At 31.0% G+C, this 27,129-nt stretch overlaps 1 protein-coding gene across 2 annotated transcripts; it reads right to left on the bottom strand.

The window, feature by feature from the left end:
- Positions 1–547: 547 nt before the first annotated feature.
- Positions 548–26,370, bottom strand: LOC123263368 (polycomb protein suz12-B). Of its 2 annotated transcripts, none has more exons than XM_044726067.1 (9): positions 26,083–26,370; positions 9,892–9,938; positions 5,981–6,164; positions 3,131–3,222; positions 2,861–3,056; positions 2,409–2,771; positions 2,007–2,335; positions 1,652–1,905; positions 548–1,559 (listed from the first exon to the last, which is right to left on the bottom strand). In XM_044726067.1, exons 1-9 carry the CDS (start codon positions 26,180–26,182, stop codon positions 551–553), a joined length of 2,574 nt encoding a protein of 857 aa, XP_044582002.1. In that variant the 5' UTR covers positions 26,183–26,370; the 3' UTR covers positions 548–550. The 2 variants fall into 2 exon arrangements, with proteins under 2 accessions (XP_044582002.1, XP_044582001.1); XM_044726066.1 differs by having other exon boundaries at positions 2,007–2,338; positions 26,083–26,369.
- Between the last annotated feature and the right edge of the window lie 759 nt (positions 26,371–27,129).

Genomic DNA, 27,129 nt, shown 5'->3' with positions numbered 1-27,129 from the left:
AAAATTAAAAAAAAACATTCTAATGCAAAGATACAGTCATTATTACCGAAATTCCAAACTATTTATGCCAACTTAGATTTTGAAAATGAAAAAAAAAAAAAAAAAAAAATACAAAATAAAAACAAACAGAAAAAAATACAATTTGAAAATTGTTATATTTGACTAGTATATATTTAAGCTTATGTTTCGTGTCTTCTTTATTTACTCGAATGGAAAAAAAATTTTGAAGAAATTGGTAATTTTAGATTTTTTTGTCACTTTAAAAATGTCAAATTTGATTCTTATAAATTGCTGTTACAGGCTAAATTATATAAAATATGATTTTTACACATTTTTAAACATTATTCTGAGTTGAAGAAAATTGTTGACTCCTTTTTTCATTGATAATTTCCGATGTTGAATATGAAAATAATCTAAAACTTAAGACAGTAAAAATGACCTTGATATTATCTAGTTCTTACAATAACTTCAATAATCAATATTTCTAACAAATTCTGTACAAATGAAAAGTACAATTTTTGTAACAAAAAAAGTTATTTTTTTTTTATTTTCAGAATGTATTGTCATTCAGTGTCATTTTTGGATTGGCACTATTAACGGATGGTACAGCATCAAGCAATAATTTTCTTTTGTAATATTCGCTATTAGGGTTATCGCTGGCCATAGACTTTCTTCGTAGAGGTACCAAGTTATTCGTTGCCATAACAATCGAATTTGTACTTTTTCTTCTAATTGGTTCATTAGCTTGCCGGTCATTCTGACTGAAGTTATTCGAATTACAATTTATTTCTAATGTTTTGGTTATAATGTTACTACTAGACACAGTAATATCATTAGAAGTCATTTTTTTTAATGTACTTTGAACCGATGAAAATGGAATAGAAGTTTGACTTGTGTTTGTTAAAAGAGATTTTGTTGATGGTGTACTAATCATACTAGCATGTTTGCTTACTGTATTATGAATAGAAGGTTTTACTGTTTGTGCAGATGGTGGTGAACCGAGTTGCAAGCAAGTTTTTCGTCTTGCATTTGAATTACATACTTCATTATTAAAATGAGTTTTACCAATAGTATTGCTCGATTTTATATTGTCTGAAGATGCATGCATGCCTGTAGAAATCCAACGTTCAACTTGCGCTTCATGAGATTTTTGTAATATTTTTCTTACATCTCCGTCTTCACCACCTTCTTTCATAATTTCTTGAAGCTTCTGAATAGTTTGATATAAAATCACAGGACTTATTAAGCCAAAATCAAAAAGACTGCTCATATGTAAAACAAAATTACGATATAAATTTTTCATAAGCAACTCTTTCCCCTTAAATTCTAGGAACATTTGGCATGCTAATGGTATTTGACAGTCACCAACATATCCATATTTCATTACATGTAAATTCCACATTTTCATCAATTCTTTTTCACCTTCATTTACATCAGTAAAATCATCAATCATCATCATGGTTTTAGTTTGTAACCATCTCGGATCATTCTCTCCTTCCGAATCGATATCCATTTCTTTTGGGTAAATTGGTAAACATGTTACAGTATGATGATAAAGTCTAAAAAAGTTGCAATAAATATAAAAAATATTTTTCAGCAAAATCATTTACAAATATTATCTATTTTTAGTTGATTATTTAATATTAATTACCTATTGTGACCAGTTATATAAGGCCGTTGACTTTCAAATTCATTCTCATCGAGTTCCAAAAATTCTGAAAGACTGGGTTTAGTTCGCTTGGGTCTACAGACTAAAATATTAGTTACACTTGTGCGTCTTGTAGGTCCAGTACGTGAAAATGCAACACCAGAGGGTTGAGAAATGAGTTCATGTGGACTACCAGCATAAGAACCATCGTAGCACTCATTGATAGCTACATCGATGCGTGCGCCTTGAGGTATTGGCTGTAAAAATACAACAAAAAAAAAAAAAAAGAAAATAATTAAATATTTAAGCGAATAAAAAATCTAATATCACATAACTTTTGCATATTAAATAATCTTACCACATACGTAAACGTAAACCGTGAATGGCAAAGTTTAAGATGTTTTAGTAAAGAATAAAGCTTGCCACAATCCAATGAACACCAAGGACAATGTAAATCTTCGCAAGCCTCAGTTTGTTGTCGGCTATTATTATTATATAAAAATTGATAAACAATTTGCTGAGCTCCATCTGATTTATTCAATTTTTCGTATGAACTAGACATTTTTGATGGTGTCAATGAATTAGAATTTTGAAGCATGTTATTGCTATTGCTATTATTATTGTTGTTGAGGTTGTTATTGTTATTGTTATTGTTGTTGTTATTATTTGTACCACATCGATCTACACCTGCTGTAAATTAAATATAATTAATAAGTATTATATTTCTTTGACTAATAATAAAACTAATGTTGACATTTACTGTTTCCTGAACGATTTTCTTTATTATCTCCATTAGATAGCGGGTGAATTAGTGTGGGTCTATCGACGAACCTATTGCTGGGCTCTACCGTCCAACTGAGTCTAAATTTTAATGTTGGATTTCGACTGAATACTTCAAAAGGGCCGCATTCTTTAATATCAACTATTGATTCCCAAGAGCTATGTTTTTTAGGACTCGATCTAACATTTGTTTGAACTTCCTGTAGGCTCAATTCATAATCACCATCCGTTAACAGACAACGATTATGTTTGTCATAAACAATTAATTCTGAACCATAAAGTTTTACTTGTTCTCCACACTTGTAGCTTCCTGATGAAGATTTACGTCGTTTTTGAGCTGGTTCTATATTAATAAACAATAAATATTCCATTTTAATATAAAAGGTTATTTTTTTAATTAATTCAAATTATGACAATTGTATTGTTACTTACCTGCATCTAAATCACAGTTATTTAAAAGGCAACTGTTATTAGACATACAATAAACTCTCAAAAGCAGCATATAAGTTTTTGCAACGTGGCCGTTATCTAAGCTAAATGATTCATTAGATATAGAAATAGTGGGTGCTGTTGGTGGAGGATGATCTTCTGATGGATTTATTGGAACTTCACTAGTTCCGAATGAAACCTGAAACAATAAATTACATAAAAATTTTAAATTATGATGTAATAAAATATAAAATTATGAATATATTTTATTACCTGCATTGTTGGTGAAGTCACATCTTTTCGTTTTTTGTGACATATTTTTAATAATAGCGTTTCCACTTTAACCGGATCCTGAGGTCCTTCGACTGTATAATAGAAGAATCGTTTACTATTTATATTAAAGTAAAAATGACTAATAAAGTGACTATGTATATTAGACTGTGCCAAATAAATCGAAGATTTTTTTTTTTTTCGGTCCCATATCAAAATTTCGTTTAGAGTTACGAAAAAAAAATTGTGTCAAAATTTGAGCGCTTTATCTTCATTTTTCAATTAGCGCTCGCAAAAAGAAGAATTTTCGCCAAAAAAAGTTTTTTTTCACTTATTTTTTGATTATAGAAAATTCAATATACCAAATATGAAAAAACCCTTGGTATGGTTTTGTAGGAAATTAAATTCTCGACAAAGATGATTTTTTGTTGAATTTAAAGAATCAACAGCTTCTTTTTAATAGCTAATTTAATTAAAATTTGTTCGATAATTTTTGTTTTCAATTATCGATGGACACGTATAAAACTACTTCTTAACGAAAAAAACAGACTTATACAATTTTTTTAGGAATATTTAGGATCTAAAAAATAGTTTTTATGCTTTAATTTATTATAGTATAGTGCAATAGAAGTTGAAAATAATTTTATTAACAAAAATAATGAAGACAAAAAAATTAATTTTTTCGTAATTTTTTATTCTTAAGTCTCATTGACTTAAAGATTATTCATGCTTCAAAATTAATAAAATATATCTTTTTCTGTCATTTTTATTCGTCAACGGATTGTTCTGTAGCGCTCGTAACTCAATACGGTAGTTGTAGTCTAGCCAACAAGTGCCTTTTTGGTTAACTTTTTTCAGCAGTCTCCGAAAATTATTATTAAGCTGTCATTCGATTCGGAATGGCATCTAGATGATTTTTGAAAGAAAATGACGTTCCACTTGTAAAAATTGCAAAAGTTATTAACAATTAACTGAAAAAAAGGGGATTTAGTTTTTTGAAAATATCTCAAAGTCTTAAAAAAATCTTAAAATCGTCTTGAAAAAATCTTGAAATAGTCTTTAAAAAATCTTACAGCGATAGAGCTCCGGAACATAAATATGGATCGTCTTTAAATTGTCTTAAAATGATCTAAATAAATTAGTCTTAAAACGATCTAAATAAATTAGTCTTAAAATGATCTAAATAAATTAGTCTCAAAAAAATCTTAAACAGAAATTTTGAGACTATTTCGAGATGAGCTAACAGCGATAGAACCCCGGAATATTAAAACGGAACGTCTTAAAATTGTCGGATATAATTTTTTAACAATTATAAATTCAATTTAAAAACATCTTACTCAAAAATATTGCGTTTAGAAAGTCGTAAAATCGTCTAAAAATTAATTTTCCCAACAAATTCGAGAACCAAATTTTAAAAAATCTGTTCTCGGAAATTTTTAGCGTCTTAAAAGAGTCTTAAAATAGTCTTGGTTTGTGTCACATTTATGATCCTAAAAAAACGACAATTTTAAGACAATTTAAGTCGATTTTTTTTTACACGGGTGGAGCAATTCTTGGCAGTTTTCAGAATAGATTCCAGTCGAAAAAATTAAAAAAATTTCATTTTTCAGTTTTTTGTTAATAATTTTCGTTGTTGCAAAATTAAAAACTTAAATTAATCGTCGAAAAAAATTTTTTCTTCAAAATATTAATAAGGAAGTACGAGCGCTAGACGGGGTGGGGATAGGTATCGACTCTAGTGCGGTAAGGGAAGAGCAGTAACCATATGATTTTTCTCAATATATAGATAAACATTTAACATTGGCTAATGTCGGCATTTATTTTTCTTTGAATTAATACACTTTAATTAGTCGGGCAAGTGTAAATTTTTTTGAATTAGATTTATCACTAATATATTTACTTTCATCCATAAGTTTTTTAAAAATATTCACCGACAGTTTTACGAGAAAAATACAAAAATGTATCAATATTTGGAGGTTACCCCATAAGACCAATGTTAAATTGCTCAACTTTAAAGTTAATTATTTATTTAAATAATCGGGCAATCTCCTTCAAATTTTCGGAATTTGTTTAGACATATTTAAACTTCATATTAAAAAAAAAATCAAGGCTTTTATCAAAAGTTGTCTTCGTGCTCGTACTTCCTTAATGATCCGTTTTTATGTTGTCAGAAGGTGCATAGACATAATTTTTTAAAATATTGGTCCTACAGTTCTGGGAATCGAGACTTTTTTTGGAAAATTTCCTCCTATTTTAAAATCTTTTTTTAAATTTAATAAATCTTCATTAGTTTTTGAGATATTTTCAAAAAACTAAATCCCCTTTTTTCAGTTAATTGTTGATAACTTTTGCAATTTTTACAAGCGGAACTTCATTTTTTTTCAAAAATCATCTAGATGCCATTCCGAATCGAATGACAGCTCAATAATAATTTTCGGAAACTGCTGAAAATAGTTAACCAAAAAGGCACTTGTTGGCTAGACTACAACTACCGTTTTGAGTTACGAGCGCTACAGAACAATCCGTTGACGAATAAAAATGACAGAAAAAGATATATTTTATTAATTTTGAAGCATGAATAATCTTTAAGTCAATGAGACTTATGAATAAAAAATTACGAATAAAAAATTAAGAATTTTCTATAATAAAAAAATAAGTGAAAAAAAACTTTTTTTGGCGAAAATTCTTCTTTTTGCGAGCGCTAATTGAAAAATGAAGATAAAGCGCTCAAATTTTGACACAATTTTTTTTTCGTAACTCTAAACGAAATTTTGATATGGGACCGAAAAAAAAAAAAATCTTCGATTTATTTGGCACAGTCTAATGTATATGTAATGAATAAAGACAGCTTACTCTTTTTATCGTAAAAACCTAAAAAAGTAAGTGTCATATAGCCATGAATTTCCGGATTTTGTTCGATGCTGTTTCTCGCCATCAGCTTTTCTAATATTGATTTGACTCTAAATCCACAACGAGTTTTGTGACTCCTTGACATTCTTTCTTTCATGTACGACAAGTTTCGATATAGAAATACCGGCTAAAAAGAAACATTTCAATTTTAACTATCAAAAATTAAATAATATATTTAATTATGGCTTGAATTCTCATTTTCCCTGTACAACTATTATCTTTCAAATCCGTTCAAATTGAATAGCAAGTTAAAGTAAATCTACTGTTGAAATCCAAAGTTAGACATTAAAACAAAAAAAAATTCGATAAAGTTTGGCAAATTCAAAAGTGCTCGACTTATAATGCTCATTCGTTCGATGAATAAAAAAAAAATAGTTAATGTTCTGAAAGAATATTTTTTTTTAATTTTATTTTAAATGTTATTATTATTATTATTATTATTATTATTATTATTATTATTATTATGCTTTACTTGTACACCTCTCGGTTTTTACAAGGCTGACTCCTCTTTTTCTCCTAGCTCTACGCTTTTTCTATTTCTCATATTGGACCTCAGCAAGTCCCACCCGACACTTCATTTCTACTTTTAATTTTTGCGGCTGTGGACCGACTTGTGCTTTCTGTACCGTATTCACCCTGAACCTCACCTTCTCAGGCTGTTGGAACAGAATCATGGGGAAACCACAGAGAAAACCCATGATAGTACAGTCGGAGCTGGGCTAAGTCTACAGTGATTGATAAGAAACTCTTCTTTATCGACCACTGGAGCATTAGGCCCCTCTCCTAGTGGTCACCCATTCAAGTTGATGCTTAAATGTGTGATCGCCCAAGTCAGACGTGTGCCGCCCGGCTATCTCTGCCACTTCCAGAGGCTGGCAACGTAACGTAACGCACATATTTTTAATTATAATCACTGAAAAATATTGGTGCATGCTGGGATCGAACCCGGGTCCCACTCTTTCGAAAAGCGAGCACCGAGCCGACCAGACCATTGCCAGCCTTTCAAATGTTATTATTATTATGAGTTTTACTTGTATACCGTTTTCTGGTTTTTACAAGGTTACTTTCCGCTCTATATTATCAGCTCAGTTTTTCAACCCTTTTTTATTATCAACATATTCTCCACTCTTTTTATACTCAACACATTCTCCACTTTTTATTATCAACATGTTCTCCACTTTTTATAATCAACATATAATTTTCGCACATATAATTTCATTCCAATGCGGCTGTGGACCGACTAGTGCTTTCTGTACTGCATTTACCCTATTCCTCACCCCTTTCTATCGGTTGTTGGAATAGTGGCGATGGGAAACCACAGAGAAAACCCATGCCAGTACAGTTCGGCTACCGGAGCGACCCCCGACGGTCGGCGTTGAAACTATTCGAACAACCGTCGGGGCTCGAACCCTCGCCTCACGACATGATGCACGAACGAACTATTGGGATAATGACTTAGTCCGCTCGGCCATCATGCCGCTTTTTTATTTTAAATGTTTTTTTATTTTTTTTTTTTTTTTTTTTTTTTTATTTAAATATTACTTTTGCAATTTCCTATTTTTTTTGTTTGCTACTTTTTTTTTTTTTTTTTTTTAATACTTTTAAATACAATTTCTTTTTTTATTTTTTTTTTTTCATTTCAAGTTTCGCACGGTGTTTTAAACTGATCATGCGCACTGAGCGTGGATTTTTTTCAGTGATTTTAGTTTTTCGTTAATAACAAATAAACAACATTAAATAAGATGACCATCTCCAATGGAGATCTCCACAAAGGGAATGCCAAGCTAATAAAAAAAAACTGATTGAATTCGTGAATTTTTACGCGTTATCGTGTTTTAAACAGAAAATTGAGTTGATTGACACGAATTTTCTTTTAACTATTTTGATTTTTTTTTCTGGTTCTATTATTTTAAATTGATTTTTACCAATGACAGAATTAATCTCCATTAAATTATCTATCGAATGGTGTGCAAATTAATTAGACTACGTAGATTATCAATCGTGTAATTAATTAAATAGTAGCGAAATCGAGGCAAAACAAATTTTTCGATCGTAAAGCACTCTCTGATGCTTCACATCATGAGTCGTGCAAAACTCAAGTTTAATAAACGAAAGACTAGAAAGTTAGTTTCAATTTAATCTTAATCTTAACGGTTTTTGCATTCTAACTTTGAGCACTGTCAAATAATATTTTTCTTGCATAAGTATGTAATTAAATGTATGTAACATTTTAATTCTTTCTTACCAATACGAATGATTTTTATCTCTTTATAAGTATCTCATCTCAATGGGAGTTTATTGATAAATTATGAAATAATTTGAACAATCTGAATTTAAACTTAAATCTTTCGACAGATCTTTTGGTTACTTAGCAATCAAAAATTAGGTCCAGTTAAAAAGTTGAAGAAAATTACTAGCATAAATACAGAGTTGAAAAAATATATTTATTGAATTATCAAAAACAAAAAAAAATATCTCAAATTCAAAAACTTGAGAAAATTATACTTTATCATTTGCTTTTTACTGAAAATTTAGACGGAAAAATTTTTTTTAAAGACAACTTTTTAGAAAAAAATTAAATAATTATTAATCTAGTTTCACAGTAATATTATTCAAGAACACGTCTTTTCAGTTAAGATGCCTACAAATTAATAGTTTTTAAAAAATTGGTATGTCCTTGGAAAAATGTCCGAGACAACGCGAACTTTTAAAAATAATTTTCGAACATACCGAATAAACTAACCAATTGTTAAGGAGTTCTATATTCTTTATTCAAAAAAATATTGATGTTCGAAGTATGTATACTCCTCATAAGACTATGAACGTAAATATATTTGTGAAGTATGACTGTTAAAAACACAAATATTAGATATAAAAAATGGCCGTTAAAAAAGACTCATCCGCATACGAGTTGACAATCATTGATATTTGAACTTCAGTAAAAAACTTCAATGTAAAAACTGACCCCAGTCTTGGTTTGATTGTCAAATTTCAAGCTTCGTCTAATATGCTCAACCCGAGCGTTTAACTGGTTTAAAAATCAATACGCAGTGAGAGTTATTTATCAAGACTTGAAACTATTATAATTTTTTTAAAAGGAACTTTAAATATCTCAAAATTTCATCACTCAAGTTTTGATATTTTTTTAGCTTATACAAAAAAAAACAATTAACTTTGATAACTCAGACTTGGGTCAAATTAAGTAGCTAAAAAATGTAGGCTTCTAGTAATTAAAATACGTAATAAACTAATTTTTCAATGTATCACCGTTTAATAATTAAGTGTTTTTGTTATTTAGAATTAGATATCAGAGATGGATTTTAGTGCGAGTCATATTCTTAAGCTTTTACTTGAGAACAGGATGAGAATACAATTAGATATTATCCCAATCTGAACTATGATCTCACGTTTGTTTGTACTGGTTCCTTTACTGGACATCGCGATACTACTTTTTGATAGTTGATTCATAAAATAATATTATTATTCAATTTGTAAAATTTTTAGTTTTTTAACAGATCTAGAAAGGTTAAAAAATTTTTTTTAATATTTATTGAGTAAATTAAAATTAAAAGTAAAAATCATCAGATGCATGAAACAAAAAATTAATTTTGTGACAGTTTTTTTAAGAATGAAAAAATGTCTAAGCTCAGAATTACCAAATATCTTCTTTATCGAGTGAACCTTTTATTTTGGAACCTTTTAAATCTTTAAGTTGATAACTTTTATCAAAATAGGATATTTTGTCAAAAATGTCCTATAATTTGACATTCTAATAAATTAATTCAAAATCAACAACAAAAAAATGATATATTTCATATCTTTTTCTAACAGTAGATACAAAATTTTTAACTCACCGAAATTTGATTTCTTGTACGTAAAAAGCGATATATTTGTGTTGGTTCTGTAAGCAAAAAAATCATGTATACATTAATAATCACACATTTTCACATTATCAGGCGATGAACTGGAATATAAAGTTTCTAGCTTTATTAAATTTTGATTTTTCCTTTTTTTTCTTAAAAAAATATGCAAGCATACCAGCCACAGAACTAAAGAATTCTTTTCTAAATGTTTTATGTTCATACAGTCAACGCTCTCTGTATTGGACCACTCTGTATTTGACCGCTCTCTGTATTTGACCACATTCTTCCTCTGTATTTGACGATTTTACACAGCTCTTATGGACAAGGACGAGTCAAATACAGAGAATGGTCCTGTACGGGCGAGTCAAATACAGAGAGCGTTGACTGTATTTAAATGGAAAAATAAAAAACGCCGTTCAGCCACACTCAAGATGGAAGGAAGATTTTGTAGTAAATAAATTATAAATTATTAAAGTTAAAATTATTCCCAATTGTTTTATGATTATTTCTTATGATCAACTATTTAATTGATTACAATATAATGAAATCTAAAACAATTGTTGCGATACCCTACCTGAAATTGATTCACAGTAACTTTCAACCACTAAAAAATGATTGAATAATGAAATTATTATAAATCGAATTGAAAGTAATATTATGAACTTTAGCATGAATCTTTCAGAAATGAGATATTTCTTCTCAATAAAAAGTAATTCACCAAAAAAGCCATAGAAATCAAAGCAAATTTAGCTGAAAATTTCACCATAAAAACAAATGTAACAGATGTATTTCCATAAAATTAACCTATAACTGTAACAAGAATTATGAAAAAAAATTTAATCTAAAAAATTTAGCGTTTTTATTGTTGCATATGGAAAAATTAGATCTTGATTTAATAGCTACAGTTACGACGATACGAGGGCTAATACTTTATCATTTACTAATACCACCCGGAATCTGAAATTGCAATTTATCTCCTACACTGTAAAGAATTGCGGAGTGAATGCAGGGTGATTTGAGAGTAAATGCAGAGTGGGTACTTTTCAATTAATTTTCTCCCTTCGGGAATGAATTTCACTCCAAGAAGGATTTAAATTATACTATTAATAGATTTCACTCCACGAAATAAATTTTTTATTTCTTTTTTTGAACAAAAATAAAAAAATTGTTTTGACTTGTTTGAAAATTATAAAATGCCTATTTAGAGATTTGAAAAATTACAATGAATAAACCGATTTTTAATTTTGGTAAAAATTTTAAATTTTAATATTTTTTTATACGAATCAAAAAAAAATTTTTTTTCTAATTTAATTTATTTTTCTTGAATTTGGATTATTAAACAAAAATTTTTTTTTACTGATCGAAAAAAATGATTTTCTGGAAATTCAATTTGTTTTTAATTTTGAATTTTTTCAAAACTGATTTTTTCCAGCTTTTCCTTTTCTATTTTATGTATTTTACAAATATATATAAAATTAAAAATTCATGTGGGTACTCAAATGAAAGGTCTCGATGAGTGTAACATCGGAATGAGCGTATATAATAAAAAATGCCAATAATATAGAAATGAAATTGAATTTTGTCATCTAATGATATTTTTCAAGATATTTTTATTTCGATATTCCACTCATCGGGACCTTTTATTTGAGTACTCACATGAATTTTTTTATATATTTCACAAATATTATATATCGATACTGCTATTCTAATACGTCGTATCCCACGTTTTGAAAATTTTACAACAAGCGGTAAAAACATTTCAATTTTAACATTGATTAAATGGGATTCAACGGATGAAAATATTTATTTAAAAATAATTTTTAAATTATTTAACCTTTAAATTTTTAATATGCCTTACATAATATTGTTGTGATTCTATTTTTCAAAAAAAGCCAATATGTCAAATTTTGTGGGATACGACGTATTAGAATGGCAGTATATATATATAATTTAAAATTTCAAAAATCGTCAAAAATCGAATTTTTTTTTTTTTTAATTTTTTTTTCTCGTTACGGTATAATTTTATAGACCAAAAAAAAAATAAGTTACTGAAAATTTCAGTTCAAAATTTAAATTTTGAAAGGTCGCTCATAATTTGTTTTTTTTTCTTTAATTAGTCATATCGCTGACTTTAACTGTTGGAAGTGGTACGTTGGGGTCTTTTTGGTTTGTAAAAATCTTAACCTACGCGGCAAGGTCAAATCTCAACCAAGCTGGTTTCTAAGACCAGCTTTGGATTCGAACCCACGCCTGGCAGTTGATTAAATAAAATTATTAAATTAAAAAAAAATTATATTTTCTATGTTGTGCTTGATTTTTAGTTCATCTCGTGATGTATTTTTATCGATTATGGTACTAAATAAAAAAAAAAATGCATGGAATTTTAATTTGAATAGTAAAAGGTCGCTCGAAAAAATCTAAACTAATGCACTAATAAATTGAAAAAAATTATGAGCAACCTTTTAAAATTTTAATTTTGAACTGAAATTTTCAGAAAATTATTTTTTTTTAGTTTATAAAATTATACCGTAACGAGAAAAAAAATTAAAAAAAAAAAGTTCGATTTTTAACGATTTTTGAAATTTTAAAAAATTTGGAATGACTTCTTAAAAATTTTTTTTTGAACTGTCTTTTGGAGAGGGCTCTTAAAACATCAAAAACTAACATTTTTTTACTCGAGACTTAAAAAAAAAAAAATAGTCGGTTTTTTTGGGCCACCCCAATATATATATATATATATATATATATTAGACTATGCCAAATAAATCGAAGATATTTTAAAAATTTTATTTCTATATGAAGGTAATGACTAATCCTTTCAAATTTTTTCACACTTACTCTATTACTTATCAACTACACAAAAATGAAAATTAAGACAAAAAAAAATTTTTTTTTAAATTAGAAAAATAGCGCTGAAGTTCTCCTCTCCGAAAAAGAATGGACCTGACTAGCGGGGGTCGATTGATTTTTCCCTCTGATCTGAAATTAAAAAAAATGACGGATTTTAAATTAGTGTAAGTAAGGTAAAAGCCCCAATAGATGATCATGTACCAGTATATGATCACTCCATGTATTTGTATACCTATATTTGTGAATATAGATGTACAAATACACGGAGTGATCATATACTGGTACGTGATCATCTATTGGGGCTTTTACCTTATAGTTATCGCAGGATCTAAAATGAAAAACAAAAATATTTGAAAAAATGGCACGTAGTTAAAAGTACAAATCTGAAACTCGTTTTCAGAAAATACTTTTAACTACGCGCCATTTAAAAAAAATTTTTTTTTTTTTTTATTCTAGTTCCTGCGATAACTATACTCATACTAAAACGAGTTTCAGATTTGTATTTTCTGAAAACGAGTTTCAGATTTGTACTTTCAACTACGTGCCATTTTTTCAAATATTTTTGTTTTTCATTTTAGTTCCTGCGATAACTATACTTACACTAATTTAAAATCCGTCATTTTTTTTAATTTCAGATCAGAGGGAAAGATCAATCGACCCCCGCCAGTCAGATCTATTCTTTTTCGGAGAGGAGAACTTCAGCGCCATTTTTCTAATTTTAAAAAAAAAATTTTTTCGTCTTAATTTTCATTTTTGTGTAGTTGATAAGTAATAGAATAAGTGTGAAAAAATTTGAAAGGATTAGTCATTACCTTCATATAGAAATAAAATTTTTAAAATATCTTCGATTTATTTGGCATAGTCTAATATATATATATATATATATATATATATATATATATATATATATATATATATATATATATATATATATATATATTAGACTGCGTCAAAATAACTTTTATTTTTTTTTTTTTTTCAATTAAGCGTATCTTAAAAGTTTCTTCAATATAAAAAAAATTCTCCTAAAGTTTGAGCTCAATATCTCAAAAATTGAGCTGGCGCAAGGGGGGTCCCCTTTCCCATTTAAATAACATTGTAAAATTTTCTCTTTTTTTTATTTTTCAAATAACTATACGTATGAAATTTTTTTTTCAATTTTGCTTTCAACTATCTTATAGGAAATTTAATTCTCTACGAAATTGTTTACGTTCATTTTTTTCCTAAACTCAACAGAAACGAAGTTACAGAGGGCCGAATAGGAGGAAAAAATAATTAATGAATTAATAACAGAAAAAAATTTATTATTTTAACTTATCAATGATTTAACTCAATATACTCCATTATTCATCAAAAATTTTTGAATTTAACATTATTAACATTATATTTCGAAATAATAAGAAAAAAAAAGTTTAAAATAAAACAGAAATTAATTAAAATTAATATATTTATACACTTTTTTTGTTCACTGTTGCCTAGTTAGATTTATATAATATTATTTATTGCACGATGGATATAATTTGCAATGATCCTGTACAACTTTCCACAAATACTGTTTTTGTTCTTCGTCTTTAGTACTAAACTGAAAAAATTCTTCTACTAAAGTAACTGCTGTTTTTGCAGTATTGTTCACTACCTTTACATTTTGTAATAACGATAAGCACGTTGTATAATTTTGATCACTCAGCCACTGTGAAGGAGGTAAATTAAGGAAATCACTTAAAAGCTCCACGTTTTTATATTTATATAAATATAAATATAAATAATGCTGTGAAGCGGGAAAGAATAGGAGTTACGGTAATTATTACGTGAAGCGTTCCCGAGTAAAAACAGAATTCCGCCGCACCACCGCTGCACGGCTTTTTAAGCGCCGCACCACCGCTGCACTACAGCCGTGAAAATTTTGGTTTTTTACAAGTGCCGTATCACCGCCGCACCACCGCCGTGACAAGTAAAGAATTTATCTATTCGCCGCACTACCGCCGCACCAGCGCCGTGACAAGTAAATAAATTTCTATTCGCCGCACCACCGCTGCACCACAGCTGTGACGCGCCCGGGTAAAAATAAAATTATTAATTTTGACGAAAAAATAATAAATTTCGTTCGACCGCCGCACCACCGCTGCACCACCGCCGCACCATACCACTGTTTGATGGTATATACATTGAAATAATATATTCGTTGATCATTCAAATAGCTTAACTAAATTTTTTAAGTTAAGTATGGCTTGCAGTGCAGTTGGCAATGTTCGAGACTTCCATGCAGACGATCCAGGTTCGAATCCCATCACAGTTCAATTTTTAAAATTCTTTCAGAGTATTTCAATAGGCGTACCGCTTCTGTGCAACCCGAGGACGAAATTAAAAATCTACATCAACAATACGACTAAAAAAATCAATAATTTCGCGGTGCTTTGGCCTGATTTAAAAAAAATTTTTTTTTTTAATATTAGGCATTCGATTAAAAGGAGGTTGATCAATAGGTCTTACATAAAGATTTCTAGTCGCATTATTTATTAATTAATTATTGCGTGATAAATTAATTATGATACCATTTTTTGTGAAATTGTAGGTATGATTTAGCATTGGTGCGGCGGTAGTGCGGCGATGCTAGGGGGAGTAAATTTTTTGCGTGCGGCGTAATAGTCCGCCAAAAGGCGGTCATGCAGCGGTGGTGCGGCGGTATGGTGCGGCGGTGGTGCAGCGGTGGTGCGGCGGTCGAACGAAATTTATTATTTTTCCGTAAAAAATAATCATTTCATTTTTACTCGGGTTCCACATTCACGTAGCAGGATATTGGTAGGAAAGGATTGAGAAAGGAATGTGGAGAGGATCATCTTAATGTGAGTTTATAGAATATGCGAGAAAAAATTTTTAGATAGCTCGGACTGGGATTCGAACCTAGAACCTTCCGAAGACATGTCGGCTACTCTACCATTTGAGCTATCCGGTTTATACTAAATTTCCTTTCGCTTATTCTATATGAGCAAGATCACGTCAACTGGACCCCCTATTTTCCACTTGATCATGAAAATTAAGTTCATGTATCTTTTTTATAAGTACATACCAAGATAAAATGATCCGCGAAACGATTTTTAAAAATTTCGATTTTAACAATAATTTTTTTTACAATGAAAATTTTAGGTACTTTTAATTAAAAAATGGATTGTAAATCAACCGTTAAAGTTAAATTAATGGGGCTTGAAGGATTTGTTTTTAAAATGTTTATATTTTAATAAAATATTAATAACTAAAAATTATTTGTTTATTATCATATTGTTAATTAACTTTTAAGTTAACAAATGAAAATTTCACTGACTTCTCGGTGAAAAAATGAAGTTTTTTTTTATCGGTTACATGCGTTATTTATTAAAGTTTAAGATTTCAGAAAAAAATTTCACTGCTCGCGATTTGTTCAAACAATATAAATTTATTTATCACAGGGCGCCGAGCGCCAGGCGCTGTCAGAATACCGCGCCGTCGAACGTCAGACTATGTTATTAGCTTCGATTAATTATAATTAAAAATAACAATTAAAAATATAACTATCAAACAAATTTTATTATTATTATGATCAATATTATGACTAATAAAATAAGTAAATTTTCTATTATTAAAGAAAAATAGAAAAAACGAACTAGTAATAAATATTAAATTTTGTAGACATTTGTTAACTTTATTTTATTTTTTTTTTAAACTTGGTAAATAAAAACTTTTTTATCTTCCGACACATTATTGTATTATTAATCTTTATATATATATTTTCTCTGTGCGTGTGTTTGTCACTGAACTTTTTCTAAACGGCTGGACCAATTTTAATGAAACTTTTTGTGTGTCTTGTAACGGGGTGGTTAGCCCTGTCCAATTGGTCACCCCTTTCCTCTTTGAAAAGGGCGCCACTGGGATTTTATACTCGGTGTCCCAGAAACCGGGGAGCATGAGAAGGAAAGATCGGGTCGTGAGAAGTTGAGAAAGGCTGAAAAATTAATACTGAGAAACAATTATTAACAATTTAATTATTTATTCAATGTAAACAATTTAATTCTAACAAAATTCCTTAACAATATAGCCCTTAAAATTAACCTATCAATCACTTAATTGTGAGAACCTCTCACCTACGCAGGCACTTGCCAAAACTTACAACTAAATATCATTAAATTCTTTTAAACATAGATCATTACGCATCTATCTTCTTAATTTCTTAACTCAACATAGACCATTACGCATCTATCTTCTTAATTTCCTAATTCACTTTTAGACCATTACGCATCTATCTTCAATTTCTTAACTCAACATAGACCATTACGCATCTATCTTCAATTTCTAATTCAATCATAGACCATTACGCATCTATCTTTAATTTCCTAATTCAATCATAGACCATTACGCATCTAGATTCTTAATTTCTTAAACCCTCGTCCAACTGACGGAATAACAAACAACATATTTTACCCAATAAAAACTTCTTAATTATTCAATTATCTGAACTAATTTCACATAAACAACCTCGTCTACCTGACGGAATACCATATAATACCATAATTACCTAACTTCCATATAAAATCGTCCACCGACGCTAACTTCATGCTATAGAGTTCTCTACTTTATTCATACATCTTAATTACCAATAAAACTGAATCTCAAAACTTCGCATTTTCCAAAATTACCAAAATTACGCCTAACAATTACTTAACACAAAATTCCGACCTTCGATTTTAATTCATAATCCTCCTTAAATAAATTCTAAGCGATATTTCTTAATTAAATTCTGTCTCGAAAATTCCTAACTAAAATTAATTTATTATAGCCAACAGGCCTATAATAAATTACTAATAAATTCTTTACCAATAAATTAACAATTTATCCGTTAAATATAAAAGTTCAGCGACAAAACTAACTACTTGACCTTGACAATAAAAACTAAAGTACGAATTCGTTAATATAAAAAGATGACCGCTCAAGAAATTAAATTTAATTATTTTGGCCTCTTAATTAAATTATTAATTAATTTGGCCTAAAATAACCCAAAATACCTGACAACTGAAACCGGTACTCCAGCGATGAATTCTTTTCCCAGTAGAAAGAAAATGACGGGATCAGCTCCACTGTGCCTGCTGACTTCCAAAGCTCCAGAAACTCGTGTCACCAAATTACACCCACCTCCCAATCTTATCCTCGATCAATTTATCTTGTCTCAGGAAAATCTCCCACACTGGAACACAGTTACCCAACGTACTCGCAAAATTTCACCGGAAGAAAGAGAGTCTTGACACAACACCCGGCGTTTTTATAACCTCTCCTCGTGCTCTCCAACTTTCCTATCTTCGCTCCCGCGCTTCATTTTCCGGGGACTGTAGTGGGGACTTTCGATTAGCACGCCCGGTGATAAGTCGAAACTACTTGTCAAAAATCGAAAGGTAAGGGAAAGCCCTGACCTACCGTGCGTTAATTAAGTGGTCGATAATGACCCCGGGAAGTTCGATTTTCCCTGTTACAGTCTTTAGGTGGATTCGAAAATGGTTTAGATTCACAATTCAGTCCACGGAAAAATGTTTATTCAATTAAATTTTTATTTATAAATTGTTCTTGATCTTGGGATGTTTTACATTGGATCTGACAGACAGTATCGAATATTCATTTGAGAAAAAAAATTATAATCGAAATTCAAAAAAATTTTGTGTAATTGTGTTAAAATCAATCAGGTGCTAATTGAAATATGTCATTATAATAACGTTTTAATAATAATTTTCATCAAAACGGTCCAAACTGTAACAGCTCATTCAAAGAAACTTGAAATTTTTTAATTTAAGACGTGTGTACAAGAAAACGTCTTTCTGGTCCGCTAGTAATAATATAGTAATATATTACTATATTATTAATAATAATATAATAATGTTTCGGAAGATAAAAAAGTTTTTATTAACCAAGTTTTTAAAAAAAAAAATAAAATAAAGTTAACAAATGTCTACAAAATTTAATATTTAATACTAGTTCGTTTTTTCTATTTTTCTTTAATAATAGAGAATTTACTTATTTTATTAGTCATAATATTGATCATAATAATAATAAAATTTGTTTGATAATTATATTTTTAATTGTTATTTTTAATTATAATTAATCGAAGCTGTTACATAGTCTGACGTTCGACGGCGCGGTATTCTAACAGCGCCTGGCGCTCGGCGCGCTGTGATAAATAAATTTATATTGTTTAAACAAATCGCGAGCAGTGAAATTTTTTTCTGAAATCTTAAAATTTAATAAATAACGTATGTAACCGATAAAAAAAAACTTCATTTTTTCACCGAGAAGTCAGTGAAATTTTCATTTGTTAACTTAAAAGTTAATTAACAATATGATAATAAACAAATAATTTTTAGTTATTAATATTTTATTAAAATACAAACATTTTAAAAACAAATCCTTCAAGTCCCATTAATTTGACTTTAACGATTGATTTACAATCCATTTTTTAATTAAAAGTACCTAAAATTTTCATTGTAAAAAAAATTATTGTTAAAATCGAAATTTTTAAAAATCGTTTCGGGGATCATTTTATCTTGATATATACTTATAAAAAAAATACATGAACTTAATTTTCATAATCAAGTGGAAAATAGGGGGTCCAGTTGACGTGATCTTGCTCATATACATTAAGCCACACCGTCCATCTTACGGCAATATTAGATAGAAAAAAAGGATTGAGAAAGAAACGTTATGTGCGGAAAAACCTGGCTCTCCGGACAATGCTCACCGGTCTGGTTCTGGCCGATGCCCAGTCTTCCAAGAAGCACTCCAGAAGCTGACAAATAAACGAACATGAGGATACTGCAGCTTAACATCAATCACTGCGTCCCCAACTCCTTCAGAAAATCGTCACTGCGCTGTTTCCACAGCAACACAGTCTCAATTATCAGTCAACGCAAGGTGAACTGGACGACATTCCACCTGTCAAGAAGAATTGTTGGAGGCCTATAATCGGGTAGGAAATAATAAAGCGCCGGGATTGGACGGAATCCCTAATATAGCCTTGAAAACCATCATAAAGGCAGCACCAACATTATTTCTAGACGCTTACAACGCATGCCTCGAGGAGGGGACTTTTCCTCGTAAGTGAAAACAGCAACGGTTAGTACTTTTACCTAAAGGAAAGAAACCGCCAGAAGAACCGTCATCTTACCGACCATTCTGCATGCTAGATACGGCGGGTAAGTTATTTGAGCGTATCATCCATCAGCGAATAGATACAGTAGTCGACCCACTCTTGGCAGACAACCAGTATGGATTCCGGAAAGGACGATCAACCCTGGACGCGATCAACCTGGTTGTTAATACGGCCAAAGAGGCAATCGCAGGAACTAGATGGAAGGGTGGAACGAAGAAGTACTGCCTGGTGGCTGCCTTGGACATCAAAAATGCTTTCAATTCCGCTAATTGGGACTGCATCATGCAAGCTCTCGACGAGAAGAACGTGCCAACATATCTTCGCAGACTAGTGATTAGCTATTTTACAGATAGAGTGCTGAAATACGATACAAAGAATGGTCCGAAAGAGTATGATATAACCGGTGGTGTGCCACAGGGCTCTGTTCTTGGTCCACTTCTGTGGAATATCATGTATGACGGGCTCCTGGGACTGAAGCTTCCAAGATGTGTCAAACTGGTAGCGTATGCGGATGATGTTGCCGCAGTGATCGTCGCCAAACACCTCGACGAGATTCAACATCTGTTTGACATCACTTTTGAGAAGATCAACCAGTGGATGGATACAGTGAACCTACAACTGGCCAAACAGAAGACCGAAGCACTGCTTATTACCAGCCGAAAAGAAGTTGAAACAATTAAGCTAAAAGTCGGTGACCGAGAAATTACATCACAACCTCATATACGATATCTGGGAGTGATGCTTGATGCCCGACTCAACTTCAAGCAGCAAGTGGAACACGTCTGTACGAAAGCGTCAGTAGTGAGAGCTAGTCTCGCACGATTGATGCCGAACGTCGGAGGCCCAAAGCAGAGCAGGAGGCTGCTATTGTCATCAGTAGTCACATCGGTGCTCACCTACGGAATATCCATTTGGGCTGACGCACTAGAGGTGCAAGAATTATGGAGAAAAGCTGGACCAATATATCGTATGAGTGCCCTACGAGTAACTAGCGCCTTCCGCACAATATCAGAGGAAGCAGTGTGTGTTATTTCCGGTACTCTGCCTCTCAGAGTCCTAGCTGAGGAAAGACGGAACCTATACCAACGAAAAAGGTCAACCACACTGAGCCCTGAAGAACTTAGAAGGGAAGAACGGCAACACAACATCGCAAGATGGCAACAGGAGTGGAATTCTTCAGAAAAAGCTCGGTGGACGTACCGTCTCATACCTCGGATTGATGTGTGGTTCAACCGGAGTCACGATGAGATCAACTATTATTTAACGCAGATGTTATCAGGACACGGATGTTACCCTAAGTATCTTCACCGCTTTAAGCACGATGATACCCCAGAGTGCCCGTCCTGTCCAGGGGTCAATGAAGATGCGGAGCATGTTTTCTTTGTGTGTCCACGTTTCAACCAACAGCGCGATGAGTTAGAGAAGATTCTGAAAAAGAGAACCCAACCAGAATCAATAGTAGAAGCAATGTTGTCGTCAGAAGCTGCCTGGAACGCCACAAGCACTTTTGCTACAAAAGTGCTTACAGAGTTGCGATCCATTGAGAGGAAAAGAGCGAAAGACAGAATCTAGAAGAAAGAAATAACATCTTAGCCACCAGAAGGAAGAGCGGCAGCTAATTCCTCCCCCCGCGAAGAAACGCCTTACGGCGGTACCATGGGGGATCAGAGGATAGAAGAGAAAGGGGTTTAGGGTTTAGTGGGTAGGGGCATCAGCGTCGAGTTTTAGTATGACGCTGCGTCGAGTCACCACTTATCCAGGCCAAACAGCTATGCCTAGAATCCGTAAAAAGGATTCCCCCCCCCCTAAGGAAAAAAAAAAAAAAAAACACACACACACACACACACACACCCATACACACACACAGACATACAGACACCATCGCGGGAATAGTCAGGACAGCTTCCTAGGAACTCAAAACGTCGAGATCTGATGAAAACTCGATTTTCGATAAACGGGGTAAAAACAATAACTTCCCGATTTTTGAAAATTTTCAATTTTCTTAGCGGGAAGTTAAAAATTTTTTTAAATGTGGTTTTTTTTGAATAACTTGTAAACGGCTCTACCGATTAATTCCAAGAACTAATCATTTCTTAACATCAAAAAACCATGTCGATCGCTGCCAGTCCGGTCAAAATCAGTTTATTCGTTCGTGAGTTATCGTTGACGAAAGAAAACCGAAATAAGTTTTTTTTCGGAATTACTCCGAAATTCGTAGTTCGATCAAATTAAACTTAAAGATTCTTTATGAGGCTTAAAAAATTGTGTTGAATGCCGCCAACCGCGTAAAAATCGGTTCATTTATTCAAAAGTCATCGCGGTTTGAAAATTTTAAAATTAGTGTTGTGTCAAACTTCTATCAGACTTTTGAGCTCGAAGAGCTAAATAATATTTGTATGGATTCATATGGATAAAAAATAAATGTCAATCAACAAAATACAGTCAACTTAAGTGTGAACATGTTTACAAACGTTCAGTAATAAGACAACAACGCCATCTCAACGTTTTCGGCGATACTTTCCGACTAGAAATTGTAGTGAGGAATGCCGAAGAATTAGTAAGGGGCAAGTTTGGCTTACCTAACTTAGGCAAGCCTAATTTGCGCCTTCTTAAATCCACATTAGGCAAAACGAAGATTGGCATGCCAAATTTGCATGTAATTTGGGACATCTATGGCAAGCCGAACTTTGGCGAATCTTTGGAATGCCTGACTAGCTGGAAGTAACGATAACCAAAGATTTGCCGAAGTTTGGCTTGCCATAAATGTCCCTAATTACCTTTAAGTTTGGTAAACCGAACTTTCGTAAGCCTTTGGATTTTATAATTTCCTGTATGTTACGTATTCCAAACATTCGCCAAACTTCGTCTTACCATAGATGGCCCCAATTACTTTTAAGTTTGGCAAACCGAACTTCCGTAGACCTTTGGATTTTATAATTTCCTGCAAGTTAAGCATTCTAAACGTTTGACGAACTTCGGCGTTTCTTGCCAAAGTACTCTAAAACGGAGTGGGAAAAGATATTTGGCTTCAAGTCTTTCCAAGGTTAAGTCTTTTAGTTCTATACATATAAAAGTGTGTATTTATGAGAGTATTTGTGTATTGTACATATAAACATGGTGTCTCATGTACCCGACTAGAAATTTCAGTGAAGCATATGCCGAAGAACCAATTCGGGGCAAGTTTGGCTTGCATAACTTAGGCTTGCCTAGGTTGTACCTCATAAAAACCAAGGTAGGCAGAACGAAATGTTTGGCTTGCCATATTTGAACGTAACTAGGAAAGTTTCATGGATTCCTTAAGTCTGATATATCATGGGAACGCCGAACTGGTTTCAAGTAACGATAACCTGAGTTTTGTTAGTTTGGAGCGAACTTGGCTTTCCGAACTTAGGCTAGTCCAATTCGAATCTTATTTGTTTTAAATTAGGCAAGCCGAACATTGGTTGTGCTTATAAGTATCTTGAAGTAAGAGGTCGCTCATCATCGGCGTAGCGTCGCGGTATGGTATAGGGCCCTTGTGCGTCGGGTACCGTGTTCTAGTCTCGCGTTCGACATGTACGATTTTTAATAATTAATAATTACTATTAAGGCGAGTGTGAAGTAAAGTTAAGTGTTATGTGTGATTAGTGTATCTAACTCCTCCATCATTTCCTTCCCCTTTGACTTATCAAATCTACCAATCAAAAAAACCTCTTCACATTAAAAAACGCTCCAAAAAACAAAAAAAAATTACAGAAAAAATAAAATTAAATAATAAAAATAATATTAAATAAAAGCAACAAAGAATTTGTTTTTTTTTTTATTCATGAAATATTTAAAAAATTTAGTCCTAAATTTAATATTTATACTTAAAATAGTAAAAGAAGATAAAAAAATAAGCATTTGTTATTATTAATTTTCGCTTGATAATAAAAAAGCTAAAAATCAAGAAAGAATTAGATTTGGATTCTTCGTTGCAAATTTGGTTTCCAAACTGCAACCTAATCAGGAAGCCAAGTTAGGCTGAGCCTCGCAACTGCGTTACATCCCAAACTTCGGCCTGGTTTGGTTGCCTCACTTACTGTAAGTTTGGAATTCGACATGCCTTACTTGCGCCAAATCACTGCCTCACTGAAATTTCTAGTCGGATTAAGGTAGATACGAGGTTTTTGAATTCGAACATGTAGATACGAGAAAAATCAAAAGCCTCTAAAAAAAATTCTATCATCATTGTGAACATTGCATGTTTGGTTTTACGTTACAAGAATGCTAAGGAGTGATTTTCACTAAAAATCTCAATTTCGAAAAAAATGGAGTTACGAGGTTTACACAGAAAGGGGACGATATGTCTACTCATATTATAGTATAAGCGCAATATGGTTGAGATAGAGGCATCTATGATCACAAAATTGCTTGACTTTAGCGTGTTGAGAGTCGAACTCTACCTCAAACGCTTCACGTTATGAGGCGTGCAACAATCGATTTTAAAACACTGTCATTTGTTCTGCAGATACAGTAACAGCTTTTATGAAAATGGAATGGCTATTTTTCGCTTCTGTGCAACTAATTTTATTGTGTTATCAAATAAAGCGGTTCTAACTTAGAAAACAATATCCCGCTTAGAAAAAAGGGATATCAGCCAAAAGATATTATATTGGCAATCGTTCAATATTGTTATTTACGAAAAAAAATATAACCAAATTTAATTCTTGAAATATTCTGAAAAATTTCAATAGTTATGTATTTCAACAGATCTCTCAAAGTGGGAATAATTTGTTTCCAAGCTTAGTTGAACTTGCTAGGTAGTATTTAAAACTATAGTTGTACAATTCAGAATTTAATTTAAATATTTATGTGGATACAATATAGCTTTTTTATTTTGAAAATCTAATGTAGGTAAGCATCAAGTCAACTTGAATAATAGTTTCTTGCATTTTCATTAGATTGAACTGAATAAAGAATAGGAAAATGATGAAACTTGTTTTAATATTTATCAATATCTATGAAACTTTTAAATAACTTCTCTTCTAGAAATTTAAAAACTTTTTTAAAGATTCACTCAGAAAAAAAATGATTTTCAAAATTTGGGAGTTATTGTTATCAATTGTAGGAAGCCATTTTCTCTATATTTTCATTAGTGTCTTTGTGTCTACGTAAACCTTTTAAGTTTTAAATTGATCGATCAATTGTAACGCGTATTGTGACATTCCAAAAGAATTCCTAATCTTGAATTTCCTGAAAATTTTAACTAATTTCACCTGATAGATTTTGAGAAATCTCAAAAATGTGTAAAAAAAAAAGTTTTTTTTTTAAATAACTGTACTTTTTCATTCCAAAATTTAATCTGTTTTTTAATATAAAACCACATCATATGCTGCGAAGTACTTAAAAAATATGATGGTTCGTTCTGGAAATGTCTTTAACAGAAAATGACTCTCGCAATGTCTTCAATCTTTAAGATTTTTTTTATGTAACTAATATATTTCATAAATTCGAATTTGCTATCGATGAGGGATAGAATATATTACTTAATGGTTTCGTATAATTTATATCATTATTCAAGTCAAAATTTTTTTTTTATTTCGATTAAGGCTGAATAGGTCAGAAACTGGGTCACAGCCAATAACTGGGTCCTTTGCCTTACCAAACTTGTAACTCGAAACATAAAAAAATTATATTTATGAGCTCACAAACTTAATAGCTTCGCAGCAGGCTAATTTTCAAACATTTTGAGTTTAAAATTGGCGGAAAATTCCAGTGATGATCTGCAAGATTAACCTTTTTTTTTTAATCACGGTGGAGACGACATTAGTCGATGTTAATAAATGGTGTCTATAAAATTGCCTATACCAAAATTTTCTTACATTAGATAAACATGTTAAGCTTCTAGTACATTGATATTGATGTCATCGATAAAAAATACGAACTCAAGTAAATTATTTAAAATTCAATAAAAATGAATTGATAAATTATAGCAGGTATCTGAACATTAAACGTTAATATGTAGATATGAGGTAAGGGACCTGACGCGCGCACAGCGTTTATAAGTTTTTTGATAGGGGGTTATGTTGATATCTTGTCAAGCATTAAATTATACATTAATATATTCAACTAATCTGGATGTTATTTCATAATATCAATCTGTCAACAAAAAAAATTAATATAAAATTAAAAATCGATTTAGAACTTACTTTCAAAGGCTTGGAGAAACAACTCATGGTCAGCTTGTATTTGATCCGTTCGTGGTGTTTTTTGGCTTTCAAGCTCTTTATCCCGCTTTTTAGGGGGCATTTTTATTATTACAAAGTTCTTAACAGATCAATATAATTACCAAATTTGACAATAATATTTTGAGCGTAACTCTACTCATAAATAAAACGATGCCTATGTTCTTTTTCGATCTGAGTTAGTGATAAACATTTAGGGGTCGCTATTTATTTTACAAGCTCTCTTCTGCACTCTTACGCAAAAATTAATAACTACTCTACCTGCTTGGACTTATCCAGCTAGTAGCGAGAAATAATGCTGCCGTCTTGTGGAGAAGACAGTGAATTACAATTCCGCGGGACTTTCGCAGGATTCATTTGAATGTTGTTTGTTGATTAAGTTGAAACTACTGTTCTAACTCTACTCATTAATTCAGAGAAAAAATAATAATATAAATCAATAAAAGTTATTAACTTGAGAGCTATCGTTATTATAATAGATTGAACAAGAGATTCGACAATAGTTGTTGTGCTCAGTTTATAGCCTCTACAAACTCTATAAATTTATAAATAATAATAATAATAATAATAATAATAATAATAATACAGGGTGGCGATTGGCCTGGAAAACCTGGAAATGTCAGGGAATTTGAAATTTCTGGAATAGTCAGTGAAAAGTCAGGGAGTTTTAACTTGGGTCAGGGAAATTTCTAGTTTATTTTAAAAAATAAACTAAAATGCTGTAGAAATAATAAATTATTTCTATAGCATTCTAAAAATCATACTGTAAATAATGTTTATTATTAATTGATGTTATTTAATTTCTTAATTTATATTTCTTCTTTTTTGCGATCAATAATAGTAAAAAAACTAAATGTATGGATAATTAATAATAAAAAAGAAGTATAACTTCTCAATAATTAATGATAATAATAATATCAATTATTGTATTTTCAAAAGTTATAAACATTTAATCGAAAGAAACTGATCTCTTTTGAATAGTTGAAAATCTGCAAAAAAGTATAATATAAT

Source organism: Cotesia glomerata, linkage group LG4 (genome assembly GCF_020080835.1).
Source record: "Cotesia glomerata isolate CgM1 linkage group LG4, MPM_Cglom_v2.3, whole genome shotgun sequence".
Lineage (NCBI taxonomy): Eukaryota > Metazoa > Arthropoda > Insecta > Hymenoptera > Braconidae > Cotesia > Cotesia glomerata.
This window is presented reverse-complemented; position numbering and strand designations above follow the sequence as displayed.

What these genes read in the sequence shown, in the direction of transcription:
- LOC123263368 (XM_044726066.1), bottom strand. Translation starts at nt 26,182, where the DNA reads ATGCCCCCTAAAAAGCGGGATAAAGAGCTTGAAAGCCAAAAAACACCA. An exon ending in GTTTCTCCAAGCCTTTGAAA is followed by an intron (nt 9,939 to 26,082) that starts GTAAGTTCTAAA and finishes TTTTGCTTACAG; the next exon opens with AACCAACACAAATATATCGC. An exon ending in TAACTGTGATTTAGATGCAG is followed by an intron (nt 2,772 to 2,860) that starts GTAAGTAACAAT and finishes TTATTAATATAG; the next exon opens with AACCAGCTCAAAAACGACGT.